Genomic DNA, 22,836 nt, shown 5'->3' with positions numbered 1-22,836 from the left:
ATTGTGGAAGTCAGTGTGGCGATTCCTCAGGGATCTCGAACTAGAAATACCATTTGACCCAGCCATCCCATTACTGGGTATATACCCAAAGGACTATAAATCATGCTGCTATAAAGACACATGCACACGTATGTTTATTGCGGCACTATTCACAATAGCAAAGAGTTGGAACCAACCCAAATGTCCAACAACAATAGACTGGATTAAGAAAATGTGGCACATATACACCATGGAATACTATGCAGCCATAAAAAATGATGAGTTCGTGTCCTTTGTAGGAACATGGATGAAACTGGAAAACATCATTCTCAGTAAACTATCGCAAGGACAAAAAACCAAACACCGCATGTTCTCACTCATAGGTGGGAATTGAACAATGAGAACTCATGGACACAGGAAGGGGAACATCACACTCCGGGGACTGTTGTGGGGTGGGGGGAGGGGGGAGGGACAGCATTAGGAGATACACCTAATGCTAAATGACGAGTTAATGGGTGCAGGAAATCAACATGGCACATGGATACATATGTAACAAACCTGCACATTGTGCACATGTACCCTAAAACCCTAAAGTATAATAAAAAAAATAAAAATAAAAAAAAAAAAAAAAAAAAAAAAAAAAAAAGAAAACCAAATACTCCATGTTCTTACTTATAAGTGGGAGCTAAATGGCGAGAACACATGGACACATAGAGGTGAGCAACACACACTGGGCCCTATCAGAGAGTGGAATCTAGGAGGAGGAAGAGGATCAGGAAAAATAACAAATGGGCACTAGGCTTAGTACCTGGGTGATTAAATGATCTGTACAACAAGCCTCCATGGCGAGGTGGCTCACACCTCTAATCCCAGCACTTTGGGAGGCTTAGGCAGGCAGCTCACCTGAGGTCAGGAGTTCGAGACCGGTCTGGCCAACATGGTGAAATCTTGTCTCTAATTGTAATCCCAGCTACTCGGGAGGCTGAGGCAGGAGAATTGCTTGAACTTGGGAGGCAGAGGTTGCAGTGAGCTGAGATCCTGCCACTGCACTCCAGCCTGGGTGACAGAGCCAGACTCCATCTCAAAACGATAACAACAACAACCAAAAAAAAAAAAAAAAAGACACAAGTTTACCTATATAACAAACCTATACCCTTGAACTTAAAAGCTAAATTTTTAAAAATGTAAATTAAAACAGCAGGATATTGTTATTTTTACCTATTAGATTGGCATCAAGTAAAGGGGATTATAAAAATATGGATTTGGCAAGATTTGTAGGAAATGTATAATCACACACTGGTAATGGGAGTATAAATTGGCATAACTTTTTTGAAGGTCAGTTTGGTAAAGCATTAATATCTGTTAAAATATTCTTTAATTCAGACATTCCTCTCTAAATAGGTTTTGTTTGTTTGTTTGCTTTTTTTTTTTTTTTTGAGATAGAGTCTCGCTCTGTCGCCCAGGCTGGAGTGCAGTGGCGCTATCTCAGCTCACTGCAAGCTCTGCCTCCCAGGTTCACACCATTCTCCTGCCTCAGCCTCCAGAGTAGCTGGGACTACAGGCACCTGCCACCACGCCTGGCTAATTTTTTTGTATTTTTAGTAGAAACGGGTTTTCACCGTGTTAGCCAGGATGGTCTTGATCTCCCAACCTCGTGATCCGCCCACCTTGGCCTCCCAAAGTGCTGGGATTACAGGCGTGAGCCACCGCGCCCAGCCTTGAAGAGTTTTTTTGTACAGATATATCCACACAGGCACTCCAGGATCCAGGATGTATGGCTAAAAATATTCATTGTAGTATTACTTGGAAAAGAAATTTTTTAAATAAAATGATAAAATAAAATAAAATTGGATTTCTTGTCTTACCATTGAGTTTTTTAAGTCTTTAACATATTCTGGATATAGATCCTTTATTGGTTATATGATTTATAGTCTGGCTTGTTTTCTCTCTCTCTCTCTCTCTCTCTTTTTTTTTTTTTTTTTTAAGACGGAATCTCACTCTGTTGCCCAGGCTGGAGTGCAGTGGCGTGATCTCGGCTCACTGCAACCTCCGCCTTCCGGGTTCAAGCAATTCTCCTGCTTCAGCCTCCCGAGTAGCTGGGATTACAGGCTCGTGCCACCACGCGCAGCTCATTTTTTAATTTTTAGTAGAGATGGGGTTTCACCATGTTGGCCAGGATGGTCTCAATCTCTTGACCTCGTGATCCGCCCGCCTTGATCTCCCAAAGTGCTGGGATTACAGGCGTGAGCCACGGCGCCCGGCCGTTATTTCACTTTTTAAGTGATGTCTTTTAAAGTGCAGACTTTCGAATTTTGATAAAGTCCAAGTTATCAATTTTCATTCTTTTATGTATTGTGCTTTTGGGGCTATGTCTAAGAACTTTTGGACTCACTCAAGATCATAACTATTTTCTCCTACGTTTTTCCTAAAGTGTTATAGTTTTAGCTCTTATATTTTGGTCTCTGTTCCATTTTTTAGTTAAATTTTTTGGTATGTGATATGGTTTGGATCTGTGTCCTTACCCAAATCTCATGTCAAATTGTAATCCCCAGTTTTGGAGGTGGGGACTGGTGGGTGGTGATTAAATCATGCTGGGGGGGTTTCCCCTTTGGTGCTGATGATAGTAAGTTCTCGTGAGATCTGGTTGTTTAAATGTGTTTGGCACCTCCCCACACTGCTTGGTTCTGCTCCTGTCATGTAAGGCACCTGCTCCCAGTTTGCCTTCTGCCATGAGGAAAAGTTTCCTGAGGTCTCTTCAGAAGCAGAAGCCATCGTGCTTCCTGTACAGCCTGCAGAACCATGAGCCAATTAATCCTCTTTTCTTTTTAAATTACCCAGTCTTTACAGCAGTATGAGAATGGACTAATACTCTATGGTACAAAGTAAAGTCTAAATTTAGTCTTTTAAATAAGATTATCCAGTTGTTCCAGCACCGTTTGTGGAATAGACTATCCCTTCATTGAATTGCCTTGATGCCTTTATTGAAAATCAATTGACCACAAATATAAAGGTTTATTTCTGGATTCTCAATTATTTCCAATTAATCTATGTCTATTTTTGTATTTTTAGTAGAGACGGGGTTTCACAGTGTTAGCCAGGATGGTCTTGATCTCCTGACCTCGTGATCCGCCTGCCTCGGCCTCCCAAAGTGCTGGGATTACAGGCGTCATGCCAGGACTATAGTGTTTTATTATAGGTTTACAGTAAGGTTTGAAATCAGCAAATGTAAGTCCTTGAGCTTTGTTACCCTTTTCCAAAGTTGTTTTGCTATTCCATGTAAATTTTAGGACAAAACTTCTGTTTTTACTGCCAGATAGGGAAATTGAGGCTCAAAGAAGGCAGGGATGAGTTGCCCATATGGTGACAGCCAAATTGGAAGCCAGTCTCTTAGTCCATGACTCTTTCATGTAACCCATAGGCCTTTTTCAAAAGTTTCACAGCTGATGTCACTCCTCAGTTTTTAAGTTATAGAAAAATAAAACAAACTGGCCGGGCGCAGTGGCTCACGCCTGTAATCCCAGCACTTTGGGAGGCTGAGGCGGATGGATCACGAGGTCAGGAGTTCAAGACCAGCCTGGCCAAGATGGTAAAACCCCATCTCTACCAAAAATACAAAAATTACCCGGGTGTGGTGGCGGGCGCCTGTAATTCCAGCTACTCGGGAGGCTGAGGCAGAGAATTGCTTGAACCTGGAAGCTGGAGGTTGCAGTGAGCAGAGATCACGCCACTGCACTTCCAACCTGGGTGACAAGAGTGAAACGCCATCTCAAATAAATAAATAAATAAAAATAAAAATAAATAAAACAAACTGTAAAAAGAAAACATCAAGGGGTTTGAACTTCAAATAATGTAGAGATCACATTGCAGGGGGAAAATTCCAACTACGGTGAAGTTACAAGGTTATGGTTATCAATACTATCCATTACTCCTTTGAAAAATCATCCCGCCTGGCACGGTGGCTCACGCCTGTAATCCCAGCACTTCAGGAGGCCGAGGCAGGTGGATCACGAGGTCACAAGATCGAGACCATCCTGGCTAACATGGTGAAACCCCATCTCTACTAAAAATAGAAAAAATTAGCCAGACGTGGTGGAGGGCGCCTGTAGTCCCAGCTACTCTGGAGGCTGAGGCAGGAGAATGGCGTGAACCCGGGAGGCGGAGCTTGCAGTGAGCCGAGATCGCGCCACTGCACTCCAGCCTGGATGACAGAGTGAGATTCCATCTCAAAAAAAAAAAAAAAAAAAAAATCATCCATCTGAAGGATTGGGATCAACTCATAGATCCTTCTCAGGCACAAAAACAACCAACCCAACAAAACACCTGGCTAATTGGTGGTGAGCTAGGAGGCTGGGCTCTGTGCCACAGACTTCATCCAAGGTATGTTGCTCCATCACACTTGCACAGGCTGAGCGAGGGATTCTCTTACACATTTCACAGCTATGCTATTACTCCGTAGGGCTGTATCCTATCAATCAAGAATGAAAACAATCCCTTCCTCCCTCTTAACCCCTCCCACGTGGTGGCAGTTGTTTCCAGCTAGACCTGATCTGCCTATTGTGCTGTCACCAACATCTCCCCAGAGCTCACCCTGGCAGGCTTGACATGGATCTTCCTGCCTCCTTCCTCTCTCCTCAGCTCCCATCCCCTGCATCTCCCTTCTGTGGCCAGGCTGTCCACAAAATTATTTTGCTTCAACGTGGTGATCTGTGGCCACAGCATTTTCCTCTCTTTTATACTTTTGGTCAATTAAGAGCTGCTATGTTATATTTGATCTCTATTCTCTTTTTTTTTTTTTTTTTTTTGAGATGGAGTCTTGCACTGTTGCCCAGGCTGGAATGCAGTGGCACAATCTCAGCTCACTGCAACCTCTGCCTCCAGGGTTCAAGTGATTCTCCTGCTTCAGCGTCCTGAGTAGCTGGGATTACAGGCATGCGCCACCATGCCGCCCAGCTAATTTTTGTATTTTTAGTGGAGATTGGGTTTCACCATGTTGGTCAGGCTGGTCTCAAACTCCTGACCTCTTGATCCACCCACCTCAGCCTCCCAAAGTGCTGGGATTACAGGTGTGAGCCACCGTGCCAGGCCACATTTGATCACTAAAGACCTTTGCCCGTCATCTCCCTTCCCAAATATCCTGAAAGAGTCTCTCTGATCTCCCACATCAGATTAAGCTGTTTGGGCTGCACCTTTATTTGTGTGTGTGTGTGTCGTGTGTGTGTGTGTTACCTTTAGATTCCTTCATTGATTTCTCTTTTTTTCTTTTTTTTTTTGGAACGGAGTCTCGCTCTGTCACCTAAATTGGAGTGCAGTGGCGCAATCTTGGCTCACTGCAAGCTCCGCCTCCCAGGTTCACACCATTCTCCTGCCTCAGCCTCCCAAGTAGCTGGGACTACAGGCACCTGCCACCACACCCGGCTAATTTTTTGTATTTTTAGTACAGATGGGGTTTTACTGTGTTAGCCAGGATGGTCTCGATCTCCTGACCTCGTGATCTGCCCACCTCGGCCTCCCAAAGTGCTGGGATTACAGGCGTGAGCCACCATGCCTGGCTTGCTTTTTTTTTTTTTTTTTTTTTTGGGTTAAGGAGAGGAAAGTTTATTTATTTTTTATTGTATTTCTTTTATTTTTTTGAGACAGAGTTTCATTCTTGTCACCCAGGTTGAAGTGCAATGGCATGATGCTTTTTTTTTTTTTTGAGATGGAATCTCACACTGTTGCCCTGGCTGGAGTGCAGTGGTGTGATCTTGGCTCACTGCAACCTCCGCCTCCCAGGTTCAAGGGATTCCCCTGCCTCAGCCTCCCAAGTAGCTGGGATTACAGGTGCCTGCCATCTTGCCCAGCTAATTTTTTAAAATTTTTATTTCTAGTAGAGATGGGGTTTCACCATGTTGGCCAGTCTGGTTTCAAATGCCTGACTTCATGATCTACCCACCTTGGCCTCCCAAAGTGCTGGCATTACAGGCTTGAGCCACCATGCCCGGCCCCTTCATTGATTTCTTTTGGTGCATACATTCTCAAAATGCTCATCTCACAATATTGGCATTTTGTTATTTTTATTGTTTTTTTTTTTTTCTCTTTCACAGTGCTATAGGCTAACCTGAACCTGATACTAACCTTTTTTGGTTTTATAATATTTGCACAAAAACCTTCCCTTTCTCCAAACTCTTCTCTCTTCATCCATCCCAAATAATTTCTTTTAAAAGTGTGACATATCACGAAAGAAATGGAGAAAATGACATTTCCTTATTTACTGTGTAGCCCCACAAAAAACACCTCAAAGCTCTAAAGTGCTTGTGAAATGTGTTTCTGGGTTTCATATGTCTTATTTTGATTGAAAAATCCCTGTGCAGAAATCACATTGAACAGGATAACATGTTCAGGGTCAAGCAAATTACAGGTGCTTGGAAGATTTTACAAATGTGTATAAGTGGTTTTCCTAGTTTGCTACATACACTAAAAACATTTATCCAAGAGATTTATTTTTTAAGAATAATTATTATTTCCCCTTACCACATGCTTTTTTCCAATTGAACTATGCTAACTTTCCAAATACTAAATATTTCTGTGCTTACTCTTGGTTATATATAAATATTTTAGGTTTGTTTTGGTTTTTACTTATTTCTTGAAGGTAAGAGTACTTATTACTCTCAATTGTTGAGCATCTACTCCAGAACAGCCACTGCTGAGGCACATGCTGGTCAATATGGTAGCCACTACCAAATGAGGCAACTGAACACTTGAAGTGTGGCTAGTCCAAATTAAGATATATGTTAGGTGTAATATACACATCAAATTTCAAAGACATACTTTGAAAAAAGAATGTAATATATGTCATTGATATTTTATATTGAGCACATGCTGAAATGCTGATATTTTGGATATCTTGGGTTAAATAAGATGCTACAAACAGGCCGGGTGCAGTGGCTCATGCTTGTAATCCCAGCACTTTGGGAGGCCGAGGCGGGCAGATCACTTGAGGTCAGGAGTTCGAGACCAGCCTGGCCAATATGGCGAAACCCTTTCCCTACTAAGAATACAGAAATTAGCCAGGCGTGTTGGTGGGCGCCTGTAATCCCAGCTACTTAGGAGGCTGAGGCAGGAGAATCACTTGAACCTGAGAGGCGGAGGTTGCAGTGAGCTGAGACCGAGCCACTGCACTCCAGCCGGGGCAACAGAGTGAGACACTGTCTCAAATATTAAAAAAAAAAAAGATGCTAGAAACAAAACAGGTGAAGCCTGTTGTTTCTTTTTACATTTATTTTACATTTGCTAGTTTATTTATTAATTTTTTGAAACCGAGTTTTGCTCTTTCACCCAGGCTGGAGCAAAGTGGTATGATCTCGGCTCACTGCAACCTCCACCCTCCGGGTTCAAGCGATTCTCCTGCCTCAGCCTCCTGAGTAGCTGGGATTATAGGCACCCGCCACCATGCCTGGCTCATTTTTGTTTCGCCATGTTGGCCAGGCTGGTCTCAAACTCCTGACCTCGGGTGATCTACCAGCCTCGGCCTCCCAAAGTGCTGCGATTACAGGCGTGAGCCACCGCACCCGGCCCATTTGCTAGTTTATTTAAAGTACATAATAAAGGATACAGAAGACAATTTAGATGAAGAGAAGCACAGGGCAAGGCATTGTGGGAGGAGGCGCAGAGCTTCCATGCGCTCTCAGGGTGATGCTCTGCAGGCACCTCCACGTGTTCAGCAATCAGGATGCTCCTTACTTTGTAAAATGTCACTAAAATGAAAGGTAAACTTTCTTATTTGCCCTGCATTTGTGGCTTGCATCATATTTGTCAGACAGTGCTCGTCTCAGCACTTCATATATTTAGAGTGACTGAATGAGTGAAAAAATGCAACTGGCTATGCTTTTCTGATCTTTGAGGGCAGCTCACAATAGTCTACCAGGAAGGAATCAAACAAAGTTACGGTTTGACAGAAATTTATTGTAATTCAGCTCAATCTCATTTTGTGATTGAGAATGCTGAGGCTCAGAGATACGTTCATGCTTTATATACTATCCACGGAATAGACAGGAAAGCGGTGGGTGATTCAATACCAGCATCCCTCTGTCATCATCGGTGGAAAATGTCTCAGTGAGGATTTCCGAAAGTATCCAGGGGCAAATGTCCAGGATTCTAGACGACCCTCTACCTTGCTACCTGTGGAACTGGATCACTCATTATGATTTTAATGAATTCATTCTCTGCAATTGACCGGAGCTGTCAAGGACAAACACCCCAGGCTGAGCCTCGGTCTCATCTAGGAGTGGCCAAGCTGGGGTGGGCAGGGAGGTCCAGGGTAGACACTCTGGGACAGTGGGACATTGTGACATCATCATTGGTGGTCTTGGACAGTTTCTCATTGCTGGGTCTCCAGTCCTAGCTGTTACTGCAAGTCCATGCCTCTACCATGAGGGTGGAGGAGTTAAAATCAACAGATCCACATGTACCTTGAGGCGACAGACTGGCTCTGGTGAATATTCCCATTTTCCTATTTAGAAGGTGACCCACTGGAATACTGCTTTTGTTGGTTCTTTTGTATGAAAGGAGTACTGGTGCCCAATTTCCTAGGGACGGTTCCTGAGGTGTACCCCTTCGTTCTGATAAGAATCCCTCTTATAATGGTTTTTATTTATTTACTTTTAACTTTTTTATTTTCTGAGACAGAGTTTCACTCTTGATGCCCAGGCTGAAGTGCAATGGCACGATCTTGGCTCACCGCAACCTCCGCCTCCCGGGTTCAAGCGATTCTCCTGCCTCAGCCTCCCGAGTAGCTGGGATTACAGGCATGTGCCACCACACCCAGCTAATTTTGTATTTTTAGTAGAGACAGGGTTTTTCCATGTTAGTCAGGCTGGTCTTGAACTCCCGACCTCAGGTGATCCGCCTGCCTCGGCCTCCCAAAGTGCTGGGATTATAGGTGTGAGCCACTACGTCCGGCCTTAGAATGGTTCTTAATGTGGAGGAAAGAGGCCCAGGCAGTCATTCCTTTGGTATCACCAGTAACACTGAGGGGTGAGCCAAAAGGTTCTTCTGCTTCTAGCCTCCACTCTGGTAAGTTTGGTATGAGCTTTGGAACCGTGGCTTTCATGTTAGACTTCCTGTGGCTTCACTAGAGCCCACTCTGACTGAGGCCTAATCCTGTCTGCTTTACCCTTTAAAAAATGGTTATAATTCTGAATTCATAAGATCTAAACACCATGTTTTACTGAAAACAAAAGAGGTTCCATCAGTCAATCGCATTTACCCTTACGTATTTATAAATCAGCAAGCTTGAATCCAATAAGGATATTAGTGTAAATGTTCGGCAAAATTGAGAGCACCCAAGTTAAGTGTGGGAGGGTGGTGGCTGTGTATCTCAGACTAGTGGCTTTGAACTGTGTCTGTGTATCGTTTACCCTGCAGGCTTAATTTTAGCTAGATGAACTACCAGAAATGTTAGCAATCTGTCTTTTCAGATTACTTCTGCTCTTTCTGCTAAAGACAGATTCTAGAAGTATGAAATCCTTACTTTTACATGTTTCTTTGAGCAGAACTGCAACTATTTTATCAGTGAATATTATGTCTTAATATGAATTTTTAAGCTTTTGTGGCAAGAACTATTTACGTATTTATGAGCACTATATTAATTTTTTCATCGTTTTAGGTATACAGTGAGAGGGAGTGTGTGTGTATGTGTTGGGGGTGAGAGGGGGGTAGAGAGAGGAGGAGAGATAGAGAGACAAGATAGTCAATTTTGGCTAGATGTTTCCATCTTATTTCTTATTATTGTACTGAGATTGTTACTATGGAAAATAGTCATTAGAACTCCTGTACTTGAAAAAACTCAAAGGCTTAAATATTTGAAACATGACAAAAAAGTAATATGAGAATATTAGTTAATATTTTGTTAAATATTGTAATTTATGCTTTATCTTCAGGATGCTTTTCCATTTAAAAAATAATCAGGACAATTTTAACAAATATGTTTATCTCACCCAATCATGACAATTGAGTAATAACTCTCCATTTCACATTCAGTACTGTAGCCAGGAAGTACAGTAATGGATACAGTTGCTACTACATTTACCATCGGACCATATGGTATAACATACATCTGCCAAGGAGAACAAGCATTCCTTTACAATAACAAACAATATAGGCACTGTCTTAAAACAGACATCAGTTACATACCTCTTTCTTTTCATTAATTTATCCTACTCTGACTATGTAGCACATATATGTCAGGCACTCACTTTGACACTGAAAACTCAAAGAATTGCGTAGCCAGGTCTCTGACCTTAAGCAGTGCAGTCTGGCAGGGGAGACGGTCATGTCGGCAAATGCTTATCATATGATGTCATAAGTGTAACAAAAGTATATGTAAGGTGTCAGAGAAATGCAGGGGGAGAAACTTGCCTAACTGCTGGAATCCAAGGATCAGGTAAGGAGACAATCATAGAGAAGACGGTCTTTGAGTTGAGTACTGAGATCATGGTGGGAAATACAATGTGGTAGTCAAGAGAATAGACTCTGTAGCCAGACTATTGGGTTTCAAATCCTAGCTCTACTACTTGCTAGCTAGGGAATCTCTTTTTTTTTTTTTCTTTGAGGTGGAGTCTCACTCTTCTTGCCCAGGCTGGAGTGCAGTGGCACGATCTCAGCTCACTGCAACCTCTGCCTCCAGGGTTCAAGCGATTCTCCTGCCTCAGCCTCTTGAGTAGCTGGGATTGCAGGCATGCACAACCACGCCCGGTTAATTTTAGTAGAGATGGGGTTTCGCCATGTTGGCGAGGCTGGTCTCAAACTCTTGAACTTAAGTCATCTGGCTGCCTTGGCCTCTTCAAGTGCTAGGATTACAGGTGTGAGCCACTGTGCCTGGCCTAGCTAGGGAATCTTAGGCATATTATTTAATCTCTCTGTGCTTCCCCTTTGTAGGATGGGCGTAATAGCTGGGCATGCTCATAGGGTAGAAGTGAGGATTATGTGAGTTAATATGTGTCGCAGTGAGGATTACATAAATTAGTATGTGCCATGGGCTCAGTCAGTATTAGCTAGGAGGCCAGGAATAGGAGAATCAGAGAAAGCAAGGAAACATGCAGAGATATGGCAGTCTTGGTTTCTGAAAACTGAAATATGAGGTGCATTTGGGTGGAGGGTGGTGGAAAATGGCAACGAGAATGGATAGATTAGAGGAGAGAACTTTAATGCCATGCCAAAGAGGCTCATGCTTATGCAGCCCTTGGAGAATTTTACGGACAAATTCAAATTTGCATTATAGAAAGACAACTATGGAGCAGTGGAGGAGTAGAGGCTGGAAGATTAGGTAAGAAGTTACTGATGAGATGAGGAGAGATGATAAAGAATTGGCTGGCTAGGCATGGTGGCTCACGCCTGTGATCCCAGTACTTTGGGAGACCGAGGTGGGCAGATCATGAGGTCAGGAGTTCGAGACCAGCCTGACAAACATGGTGAAACCCTGTGTCTACTAAAAATGCAAAAAGTAGCTGGGCGTGGTGGCACACACCTGTAATCCCAGCTACTTGGAAGGCTGAGACAGGAGAATCGCTTGAACCTGGGAGGCGGAGGTTGCAGTGAGTGGAGATTGCGCCATTGTACTCCAGCCTGGGTGACAGGGCTAGACTCCATCTCAAAAACAAAACAAAACAGAACAAAAACACAACAACAACAAAAAGAATTGGCTAAGAAATAGAAGGTAGGGTGCAGATTTAAAAGTCATTTAGGAGGGAAAACTGGTGAGACATGGAGTAAGGGGATGAGGCAGGAAGAGTGGCGGATGATTTTTAGATTTCTAGTTTGGATGATCTGATAAAAGGCAGGAGGAAAAGTGGGTTTGGGGATAAGGTTTTAGATTTGATGAGCTTGATGGACCTGTGAAATGACCAGAATGAATGTTTAGGCCTGCCACTTGGGGACTGGAAGTCAAGATTTGAGATTCCTCTGGATATGGGCAGTAGTTGACGTCGTGGGAATGTGAGTGCCAGTGTGACACAGGCTGTATACAGAAGGACGTTCAGGAATGGTCAGGAAAGCCCAAATTGAGTACAGCCAGCAAAGGAGAGTGGTCAGAGTAAAGAGGAGATGCAGGAGAAGGTGGAGTCATGGAAAATGAACAGGAAATTCAAGGAGGAAGTGTTCAAATGCAGGCGAGAGGTCAATTAGAATAACTAAGGCCTGTACCTTGGTAGAGCTTAGGAAAACCCATAAACGATTATTTCAATGGAATAGAACAGAGTGGAGTAAGAGATAGTGAATCCTCTTCATTAACACCTTAGGTGTTATGTTAATACTTTAGGTCAAAAGCTAGGTGAATTCCTGGAGAACCTCCGTGGATGTAGTCCAGTTTCAGGCTTGCTGCATGAGGCAGACCTGGCTTGTCCTTGCAGGACTATTTACCCAGAGCCCAGCAAGGAGCTTGGCACATTCACATGCACCCATTAAATATTGGGGGAAAGAATGGATGAACGGTTTGTGGCCGCCAGAAACCTGCCTTGGTACAGAGGTGGGCGCTCCCAGTACATGGCTAGCTCCAGGAAGTTAGGAGGCCTTTGGGAGTTACCAAAGCAATTCTGTTGTTTTGATAAGAACAAATTCACTAGTTATAGGGTTGATCTGGTCGTTTAATGCCTGTGCTGGTGATGATGGTGATAACGGGTCTACTCAGGTGGGTCTTGTTCTGAAACGTAGGTAAGCTCTTGGTCCAGTTTCAGATGTGACTTTCTGAGTGGGTTTGCTTTCTCAGCTGTTTTATTTGCTTCCTGTGTGAAAGTGTCTTATCTCTCCAATTGGATACTACATTTCTGAAGGGCAAGGACCACTCACTCCACAGGAGTCTTCTGTCCTCCTTGCAGCACGAATTTGTCCACTTGATCCTCAGCTCAGAATCCTAGTGCTCCTCAGCCTCAGCTGACTTAATGCCCAGGGCAGGTCACACCTGGACTGTCCGTCCTGCGTGACTAGACCCTCAGTGAAAAAATGTGTAGTTGCTTCCCGAAACTTATCCTGGGCGGGCCGAACTGAGGGGATACTGAGAGCTAGCAGTAGGCAGGCAACCTGGACTCCCGCAGCCCGGCCTTGGGTCCCAGTGCACCCCACCCGATCTCACTCTAGGGTTACCCCGCTGTCTCCCAGCTGACAGGTCTGGGGAGAGCCTGGGCCTCACTAATGGAGTGACAGCCACCGCAAGGGGGGGGACTAAGGTCTCCCCTGGGATGCCCACGCGAGGGAACTGATGTAGGTCTGATACTGAGATTGGGGGAAAAAAGAAGAAAACACGGGGCGGGGGGAGGTGTTTCCACTACCTTCTCCCTTTTTTTGATACTGATGGGGAGGGGAGGTCTGGGATGGATGAAGCTTCTCAACCATCCGTTTCAGCCGCCCCCAGCTGCTCAACTTATCCGCCGCCGCTCGTCCCCGCTTGCAGCCTGCGTAGACCCGGCCGTGGCCGTCCGGAAGGAACCGCGTAGGAAACGGAGGTGGGGTGTCCCCCGGCGCCCCCACCAGAGACCGCCTGGCGCGGCAGGAGGATGTCGGCGCGCGGAGGGCTTGCGTCGCCCGCCCCTCCCCCGCCGCGCCCCCCGCCCCCGCCCCGGGGGACCCCCGCGCCCGGGGGAAGCCCCGCGCGGGGCGCCCTCCGCGTGCCTCCGTCCCTCCGCCTCCCCGAGGCCCGGGGCTGCCTCCTCGGGCCGCGCCGGGCCGCCCCGCACTGCGCATGAGCGGGAGCCCGGCAAGCCCGTGAGAGGAGCCGCCGCCGCCGCCGCCGTCCATTCGCTGCGGAGCCGGAGGAGGAGGGGAGAGGCCTGGAGGACACCAACATGGTGAGGCACTGCGGCCGCCCGCCCGCCCTGCCGGCTGGGGGCCGGCGCTGCCGCGCACCCCCGCCCCGGCCGCCCTCCGTCCCGCGGCGACCCTGCAGCCCCGAGCCTCGGCCCGCGGCCTCCGTCCCGCTCCCAGGCGGGGGCTCTCCTGCCTGCCTCTCCCTTCCTCCTTCGCCCCTTCCCGCCCGGGCGCCGCCGCTACGCGAGAGCCGAGGAGGCGGAGCGGAGCGGAGCCGGGCCTAGTCGGGAGCCCCGGGGAGTTTGGGGCGCGGGGAGCGGCCCCGGTGCCCCTTGCCGGGGCCCGGCGCGGGTGGGGGAGGCATTGGGGCGGGGGGAGGGGATGGGGCAACGGCCCTGCCCCTGCCCCTCTGCCGGCTCCATTGTGTCTGGCCGGGGACTGGGGTCTGGGGTTCCGGGTGAGTAGCCTCCCCCCGCCCCGAAGCCGGGGCTTCCCTCTCCGCCCGGCCGGGGAGAAGGAAAGACTTTCCCGGCGCGCCTCTCCCTCCTCCGCTCCCGGCTCCAATACCCCGCAAGTCTCCCAGGCAGTTTTGCTTGGGGCGGGGTATCAGCCCTTTTCCTTTCTCCATCACCTCTCGAGGCGTCCCATGCTTTTGGAGAAGGAGAGTTTTCCCGGCCAGTTGGTGGAGGTTATATTTACCTCTCTACTGAAAACATGGGAGACTGCTGAGCTTGGGGGAGGGGGTACGGAAGTGCAACCTGTTCTCATTTCATAAAATTAGGGAACACAGACTAGCGAGCGCCCTTTCGAGCACCTATTTTATTTGCTTGGGGGTGGGAGGAGTGATTGCTTTATTATAGTAGTTAAGGGCCATTTGTGATTTTTTTTAAAAAACAGTTTGTCAAGTTACTCTCCTTTTTTGTTTGGGAAAAAAAAGAAAGTCCTTCAGGCTTGCAGACCCTTGTGGTCGAGTTGTTTACTTTGGTAATTAAGTACCTGACTCTGCTGGACGCTCTTCGTGTTTCAGAAGCGCTGTTTGGCATTGTACAGTCTGAGCGTGAGTTGAATTCCGTGCAGGTTACTGTATGAATAGTAAAAATGATATTGTTGTCCTTTTGCTCATGGGGAACATAAAGGCCTCTTTGAGGAGGGTGTGTGTGCGCGCCTGTGTTAAGGGAATGCTCCAGTGTCTTTGTTTTTAGTTGGTCTTATTTTTGCTGAATGACACTTCTAGTCCCATCCTCCAGCTTGGCAGTATTTTGTTGTCATGTATGGATATATGGTTTAGTCTGCCACATATTTAACATTTATGTTCTGTGGCAAGTTGTGTAGGAATTTACAGTTCGAATTTGTAAGAAAACTTTCCTGTAAAGTGCAGGTTAATGTATGGATTAGTATTACAGTGTTCAGAGATCCACCAGGCAGTCTAAATAATTTCTAGTTTCTTGAGTATTTAGGTGGTCATAGACATTACTCCTGAACTTTCCAGACTCTTAGCATTTAGGTGAGTATAGTAAGCTCGAAGTAATGACGTTAATTCCCTGGGAAACACTCAGCCACAGCTGAAATGTGTGCTCTTCAAGATGGTCTCCAGATCCGCATCATCCCCTAGACTCTGGGGTCCCGGAAATACTCATCACCTGTTCAGGAATTCAGGATTCAAGTGGTTCATAGGAGAGTTCAGCCTGTAAGCTTCTATTCTTTTGGTTAATATTAAAATTAGCTAGTTTTGAAACTTAGCCATAACCCATGTAATTCTACCAGTGGTGACAAGATATTAATTTAAAACATATCCTGTGGCTGAACTCAGTTTATGTCATGAGAATTGTCGTGATATTCTCTGGTTTAGAAACTCACCATGGGGCCTGGGCACGGTGGCTCATGCCTGTAATCCCAGCACCCTGGGTCACCGAAGCAGGAGGATTGCTTGAGAGCCTAGGAGTTTGAGACCAGCCTGGGCAACATAGTGAGACTCCATCCCAAGGAAAAAAAAAATTAGCCAAGCATACTGGTGCTAGCCTGTGGTTGCCCCTACTCCAGAGGATGAGGTGGGAGGATTACTTGAGCTGGGAGGTTGAGGCTGTTGTGAGCCCTGCCACTACACCACTCCAGCCTGGCTAACAGACCTTGTCTCTTAAAAAAAAAAATAAGAAAGGAAAGAGACTCACCACTGGCCCTAATAGAAGTGTTAGTAAGAATTTTATAGTTAAGAAGTTGTTTCATTGTAAAGTTATCTTACATATAATTGTTATGCAGTTTTGGGGCTGTGAGTTTTTCGGTGTCTGTAGCTGCAGCCCATTTCCAGAGCACATGTTATTGTCAGTTCTAGAGCAAACTTAAATGATGGGATATTTGAAATACTTTGTATAAGGAAAAAAGTTCTGTTAACTTCCTCCCTCCCCCCACACACAGACTAAAAACGACTCCAAAACTAGATAATATTCTGTTACTTTGGAACTTGTTTGTTTTTTTTTTTTTTTTTTGAGATGGAGTTTTTGCTCTGTTGCCCAGGCTGGAGTGCAGTGGTGCAGTCTTGGCTCACTGCAACCCGTGCCTCCTGGGTTCAAGCGATTCTCCAGCCTAAGTCTCCCAAGTAGCTGGGATTATAGGTGCCCGCCAACATACCCGGCTAATTTTTGTATTTTTGGTAGAGACGAGGTTTCACTGTGTTGACCAGGCTGGTCTCGAACTCTTGACTTCAGGTGATCCACCTGCCTCAGCCGCCCAGAGTGCTAGGATTACAGGCGTGAGCCACCACGCCCAGCCTGGAACATATTTTTAAAAAGTGTTCGGCTGGGTGCGATGGCTCACGCCTGTAATCCCAGCACTTTGGGAGGCCAAGGTGGGTGGATCACAAGGTAAGAGTTTGAGACCAGCCTGGCCAATATGGTGAAACCCCGTCTCTACTAAAAATACAAAAATTAGCCAGGCGTGGTGGTGGGCGCCTGTAGTCCCAGCTACTCGGGAGGCTGAGGCAGGAGAATCACTGGAACCCAGAGGAGGAGGTTGCAGTGAGCTGAGATCGCGTCATTGCACTCCAGCCTGGGCGAGAGCGAGACTCCGTCTCAAAAAAAAAAAAAGTGTTCAAAACGTGTGGGTTGTTTTATTTATAAGATGGCAGGATTGGACTTGATTTCTAAAGTTTCATCCAGCATAGACATTTTATGATTCTAATGATTTTCTAGACTCATAGCATCATAGAACTTTTAGACCTGAAATAGACTCAGAGATCATCTAATTACTCCTCCCCATTTTCACACAAGAAGAAATTGAAGATCAGGGAGGTTTTGAGGTTCAAGTTTGCAGGATTGTTGGTTGCAGAACTGAAACTATTTTCTCCTGGTCTACCATTTCCCCCAGTATTATCTGTTAACTCATACGAAATCCAGAAAATTACATTTGAAATTGAATCATATCCATCACTTAAACACAGGAAACCCCCTGTTATTAATGAATATGTTAAGTAACAAAATTCATGTTAATGGGTGATCAATGATGTTAATGCCTGTGTTTTCAATGGCTTTAAAAACATATGAACTTTGAAATTTAAGATTATGTTGTCAACAAATACTAGAATTTGTAAATTCAAATGGCTGTAGGTCTATTCAAGGTTGTCTTTTCATAACTTGTTGCACATTCTTTGCATGTCTACAAATTAAAGGAGGGTATCAATTCTTTTCAGTGATTATTATATGTCTGCTGTGTGCTAGACGCAGTGTTAGGCACTGGAGGGATGTATATATCACAGAAGAGACAAAAACTCTCACTCTGGCGAGGGGTACCTTTTAGTAGGGAGACATAAATAATAAACATAGTATATAGTTTTCTTCTTTACTATGTTAGAAGGTGTTAAGTGCTATGGGAGAAAGCAGTGTTAGGGAAGGGGGTTGTGGGTGCTAGGGCATTGATGGAAGTAGGGTTGCTAAATATCTGTATCACCAATGAGATAATTTTGAGCAGAGTAGGGGATGAGGGAATAAGCCATGCAGAAATATGGTAGAAATCTTGAGGAACAGTGAGACCAATGTCGCTGGAGCAGTGTGTGTGTGTGTGTGTGTGTGTGTATGTATACATACATGTGTATATACAGGGGGTTGGAGCAGATGAGGCCTAGGTGGCAAGGAGTGGGGATAGGCATGGGTGGGCACTGTAAGGATATTGGGCTTTTATCCTAGAGCAATGGAAAGCCATTGAAGGATTCTGAGTGGTATGATATACCTTGTTTTTTTTGTTCCATAGTGTCCTGTGACAGTATTACAGATAATTATTTTTAAAAGCAGTTTTTTCAAAAGACCCTTATTACGGTTTTCTTTACCATGCAGCTTCTGTGTACAGAGTTTTGAATTCTGTTTAAGAGGACTATCTAATGTTCAATAAAAACTAATGGATTGTAAAGTATACCTAGCCACACTAGAGTTAATAAAAACACAACAAAACCGCTTAGATTGTTGAGTATGTTCTAGTGGTTTGTACGTAGTTCAGTGACTGTATGCAGAAAACTGGGGCTTTGGGGACAAAGAAAGGAAATTAACATTTATTGAGAAGATACACTCTGCTAGTCAGACAATTTACAATTGTCATTAATCTCCACTCCTACTTCTGAAATAGGCATTATTACTAATTTTTTTTTTTTTTTTTAGCTTATCTGGGAATGAAGGCTTAGCGGTTCTAAATGATTTGATGCTAGTGTGTGGCAGAGCAGGGGTTAGGACCCTAGTCTCTGGTTCCACACTTTATCTCCCCCTGACCCTTACCTACTCCCATTTTTCTGTTTTTTTTTTTTTTTTTTTTTTTTTTAAACCCAGCAAGCACTCCTTCAGTGTAGATGTGGAATCTTTGTTTAGTTTTACTCTGGTTTCTTCCTTGTCATGCTGAATAATAGTGACCTAGTTGTTTCCATATCCAATCAAATGATCTGATGTAAACATTAAGTAATTGAAAAATTATAACTTTTGGTGCATATAGTAAGAAAGTTGTAGGTACAGTTAATTCTGTGTTAATGTTTGGCTGGGCGCGGTGGCTCACGCCTGTAATCCCAGTACTTTGGGAGGCTGAGGTGGGCCGATCACAAGGTCAGGAGATCGAGACCATCCTGGCTAACAGGGTGAAACCCCATCTCTGCTAATAATACAAAAAATTAGCTGGGTGTGGTGGCGGGCGCCTGTAGTCCCAGCTACTCAGGAGGCTGAGGCAGGAGAATGGTGTGAACCCAGGAGGTGGAGCTTGCAGTGAGCCGAGATTGTGCCACTGCGCTCCAGCCTGGGCAATAGAACGAGAGACTGTCTCAAAAAAAAAAAAAAAAAAAAAATTCTGTGTTAATTTTTTTAAAGTTTTAAAAGAACAGGTCATTTGGGTCAAGTGGCTGCTTTGATTGTACTCTTACAGATTGGGTCAAGCATAAGGAAAATCTGGGAGAAAACTCCTTTTAAATTTCAGTATTATGTTGTTCAATACTGTGTTTGCCATGAAATTTGATGAAGAGAAATAGTTCCAAATAGGATTCAGTTGCTTTGTGGACAGAAACAAGCTCTTGACTAATTTATATAGCCACTTCAGGTATGCGCCCACCCCCACAAGAAAAAGCAAAACAGAAGGAAAAAAAAGTCACTGAAATAGTCTTTTATTACTTTATTGAATTTGCTTTATATAATTAGTACCTAGTCACTGAGAGTGATTAGGCTGCTTGTCTGCATTATGGGATTTAGTTTTTTTTTTTTTTTAAACTATTATACTTTTGAATCACTCAACACAGAGATGAGTTGCTGAAGTACACGGCCCATTCCCTTATTAGGGTAGGGTATTTTCATTTTAATAAACATGTGGAGTGTTTATTCAGAGGATTCTAATACTTCCTGATTTAAGATTTGAGAAAATATCAAATATTAGAATTAGAAGATTTTATTTTTCAAGGATCATTCTATCTATGAAACAAATATAGTATGTTAGAACTTAACTATGGAATTTAAAAAATCTCATTTAATTTTTCATTTTTTTTGTGTTTTTTTTTTTTTGGCCTCAGTAATCTTTTGTTAATTTGAGATTACTTTAGAAAACAATGTTAAAGGAGAGAGGAAAGTAAATTTAAATTAGCTACTTGGATTTCTTGTTAGAAGTTCAAGAAATAAGTTTGAGAGACTCAATTGAGATATGATGACTAATCCAGGTATTTTAAGATGGTTATTTCTTATTTATCATAATCAGAAATTAGTAAAAATAACTTTTGTGTTTTGTTTTTTTGAGACAGGATCTCACTCTGTGTCGCGCAGGCTGGAGTGCAGTGGCGCGATCTCAGCTCGCTGCAACCTCTGCCTCCTGGATTCAAGCGATTCTCCTGCCTCAGCCTCCTGAGTAGCTGGGATTATAGACATGTGCCACCATGCCTGGCTAATTTTTGTATTTTTAGTAGAGACAGGGTTTCAGCATGTTGGCCAGGCTGGTCTCGAACTCCTGACCTCAAGTGATCTGCCCCCCCCTCAGTCTCCCAATGGAGTGCACCTCCTAAAAGGCCGGGCGAGGCTGGCCTTTTGACTAGTAATTTTGACTAGTAGTTCTGAGGGGTGGAGAGAAAATCTTTTAAATTTTCATTAGTTGCCTACTTTTTAAAAACCTGTTAAGAAAAGTATACAAAATCCATTTGAATCTTACAGATATACTTCTGAATTTTTTTTTGTTTTTTTTTTTTTTGAGCTGGAGTTTTGCACTTGTCACCCAGGCTGGAGTGCAATGGCGCAATTTCATCTCACTGCAGCCTCTGTCTCTGGGGTTAAAGTGATTCTCCTGCCTCAGCCCCCTGAGTAGCTGGGATTACAGGTGCACACCACTGTGCCCAGCTAATTTTTGTATTTTTAGTAGAGATGGGGTTTCACCATGTTGGCCAGGATGGTCTCAATCTCTTGACCTCGTGATTCGCCCACCTCGGCCTCCCAAAGCGCTGGGATTATAGGTGTGAGCCACTGCGCCCGGCCGCTTCTGAATTTTTGAAAGGTAGATTGCCATAATATATCATTGTGCACAATAATTACGTAATACGTATATCATTCCTATTGGACTTAGTAGTACAGTAATACCCTCTTGTCTGTGATTTCACTTTGCTTGATTTCAGTTACCCACAATCAACTGGTGATCTGAAAATATTAATGAAAAGTTCCAGAAATAAACAGCTCATAAGTTTTAAATTGTGCGTTGTTCTGAGTAGCATGATGAAATCCCATTGTTGCAGCCATTGGTCATCCCTTTGTCCATCTTATTCATGCTGTATTCACTGTCCACTGTTAGTCACTTAGTAGCTCTCTTAGTTATCAGGTCAAAAAAACATAGTGTATATATAGCGTTCTATACTATCTGTGTTTTCAGGCATCCACCAAAGTCTTGGAACGTTCCTCCCTCCCCCATGTGGATAAGAGGAGACTAACGTAATACAGAGTCCCCCCCTTTTTTTTGAGACGGAGTTTCTCTTTTCTTGCCCAGACTGGAGTGCAATGGTGTGATTTCCGTTCACCACAGCCTCCGCCTTCTGGGTTCAAGCAATTTTCCTGCCTCAGCCTCCCGAGTAGCTGGGATTACAGGCATGAGCCACCATGCCGGCTAATTTTGTATTCTTAGTAGAGATGGGGTTTCTCCATGTTGATCAGGCTGGTCTCAGACTCCCAACCTCAGGTGATCTGCCCCCTTCTTGGCCTCCCAAAGTGCTGGGATTACAGGTGTGAGCCACAGTGCCCGGCCTCTTTTTTTTTTTTTTTTTTTTTTTTTTTTTTTTTTTATAAGACTGGGTGTTGCACTGTTGTTCAGGCTGGAGTTAGTGATGTGATCATGGCTCATTGCAGCCTCAACTTTCTGGACTCAAGTGACCCTCCTGCCTCAGTCTCCTGAGCAGCTGGAACTACAGCTTTGCACCACCAGATCTTGCTGTGTTGCCCAGGCTGGTCTTGAACGCTGGGCTCAAGCAGTCCTCCCGCCTCGACCTCCCAAAGTGCTGGGATTACAGGCATTGCCAGCCAGCTAATTTTTATTCTTATAGAGATTTTTCCATGTTGATCAGGCTGGTCTCGGACTCCCAACCTCAGGTGATCCGCCCCCCTCTTGGCCTCCCAAAGTGCTGGGATTACAGGCATGAGCTGCCTTGCTCAGCCTCAGCACCTCTTAAAAAGGCGTTAATTTCAAGAGTTATTCAAAGTGCAGGAAATTTAAGAATGAATGAATAAGTAATCGTTATCCATAAGCAATTATTTTAAACTTCAAATTATAAAAGAGTACTATGAGGGTTTTGTTCGTTTTGCTTAGTATTTGAAATTGTTCATATTTCCATATATTTTCTGGCCATAACCTGTACAAGTATTTATATTTTCTCTGAGTTTCAAGCCTCCTCTTTGGAAAATGGAACCCTGACTTAGAGTGCCCTGTGATTTTGTTTTTTTTCAACCTGTGTACGTTTAAAGCTATAGATTATAGCCATCTGTTTTTAAAATAGACTGTGACAGGACTATAAACACATTTTTCTTTCTGTTGTATTGCTTGTCTTAAAAATAACTTATCCCCTTCCTTTTCTCCTTCTTACCCCCAACCAAAAAAAAAAAACCCTAAATAGAAGCTCCATCCCCAAATTATCTTTTTAGTTAGGTTGTGAGAGAATGCTTAATGGGGAATTTTTAGTTGGAATGCAAATCATTCACATTTGACTACTTTTCCATTAAAATAGGTGAAGAAATACTGCTCACAATTCTCCTCCCTTCAACAGTCAGTGGTTGCACTTTTGCCCTTTTTGTTTTTCTTTTCACTTGAAGACAGTATGTAGTAAAATGGCAAGAGTACATGCCTTGAAGACTGCATGCCTTGAAACCAGGCACCAGGGTTTCATTCTGGCTCTGCTACTGTTTGAATAAGTAGATAAATGATGCTGAAAGTTTGGTTCCTCACTGGTAAAATGGAACCATCTTGCAGGATTAATAAGTACCTAGCACAGTGCCTGGCACACAGTAGAAGCTCAAATGTTAGCTGCTAGTTTTATTATAGCTATTGTTTACCATTTAAATTTTTTTTTCTGGAGTTTTGTTTTTTTTTTTTTAAGATAGAGTGGCATGCCTTCTC

The 22,836-nt window shown here is 44.2% G+C and overlaps 1 protein-coding gene across 2 annotated transcripts in view; it reads left to right on the top strand.

Annotated features, from left to right (window-relative positions):
- Positions 1-13,585: 13,585 nt before the first annotated feature.
- DCUN1D1 (defective in cullin neddylation 1 domain containing 1) overlaps positions 13,586-22,836 on the top strand; it is a 41,373-nt gene continuing 32,122 nt past the window's right edge. Inside the window, exon 1 of one of the 2 annotated variants that reach the window (XM_003256527.4) lies at positions 13,586-13,793. In XM_003256527.4, the coding sequence (XP_003256575.1) occupies positions 13,791-13,793 (3 nt within the window). In that variant the 5' untranslated portion in view covers positions 13,586-13,790. Of the gene's footprint in view, positions 13,794-14,121; positions 14,210-22,836 lie in introns of those variants that run through there. The other variant, XM_012510784.2, reaches the window with a different exon arrangement.

This window comes from Nomascus leucogenys, chromosome 11 (genome assembly GCF_006542625.1).
Source record: "Nomascus leucogenys isolate Asia chromosome 11, Asia_NLE_v1, whole genome shotgun sequence".
Classification (NCBI taxonomy): Eukaryota; Metazoa; Chordata; class Mammalia; order Primates; family Hylobatidae; genus Nomascus; species Nomascus leucogenys.
This window is presented reverse-complemented; position numbering and strand designations above follow the sequence as displayed.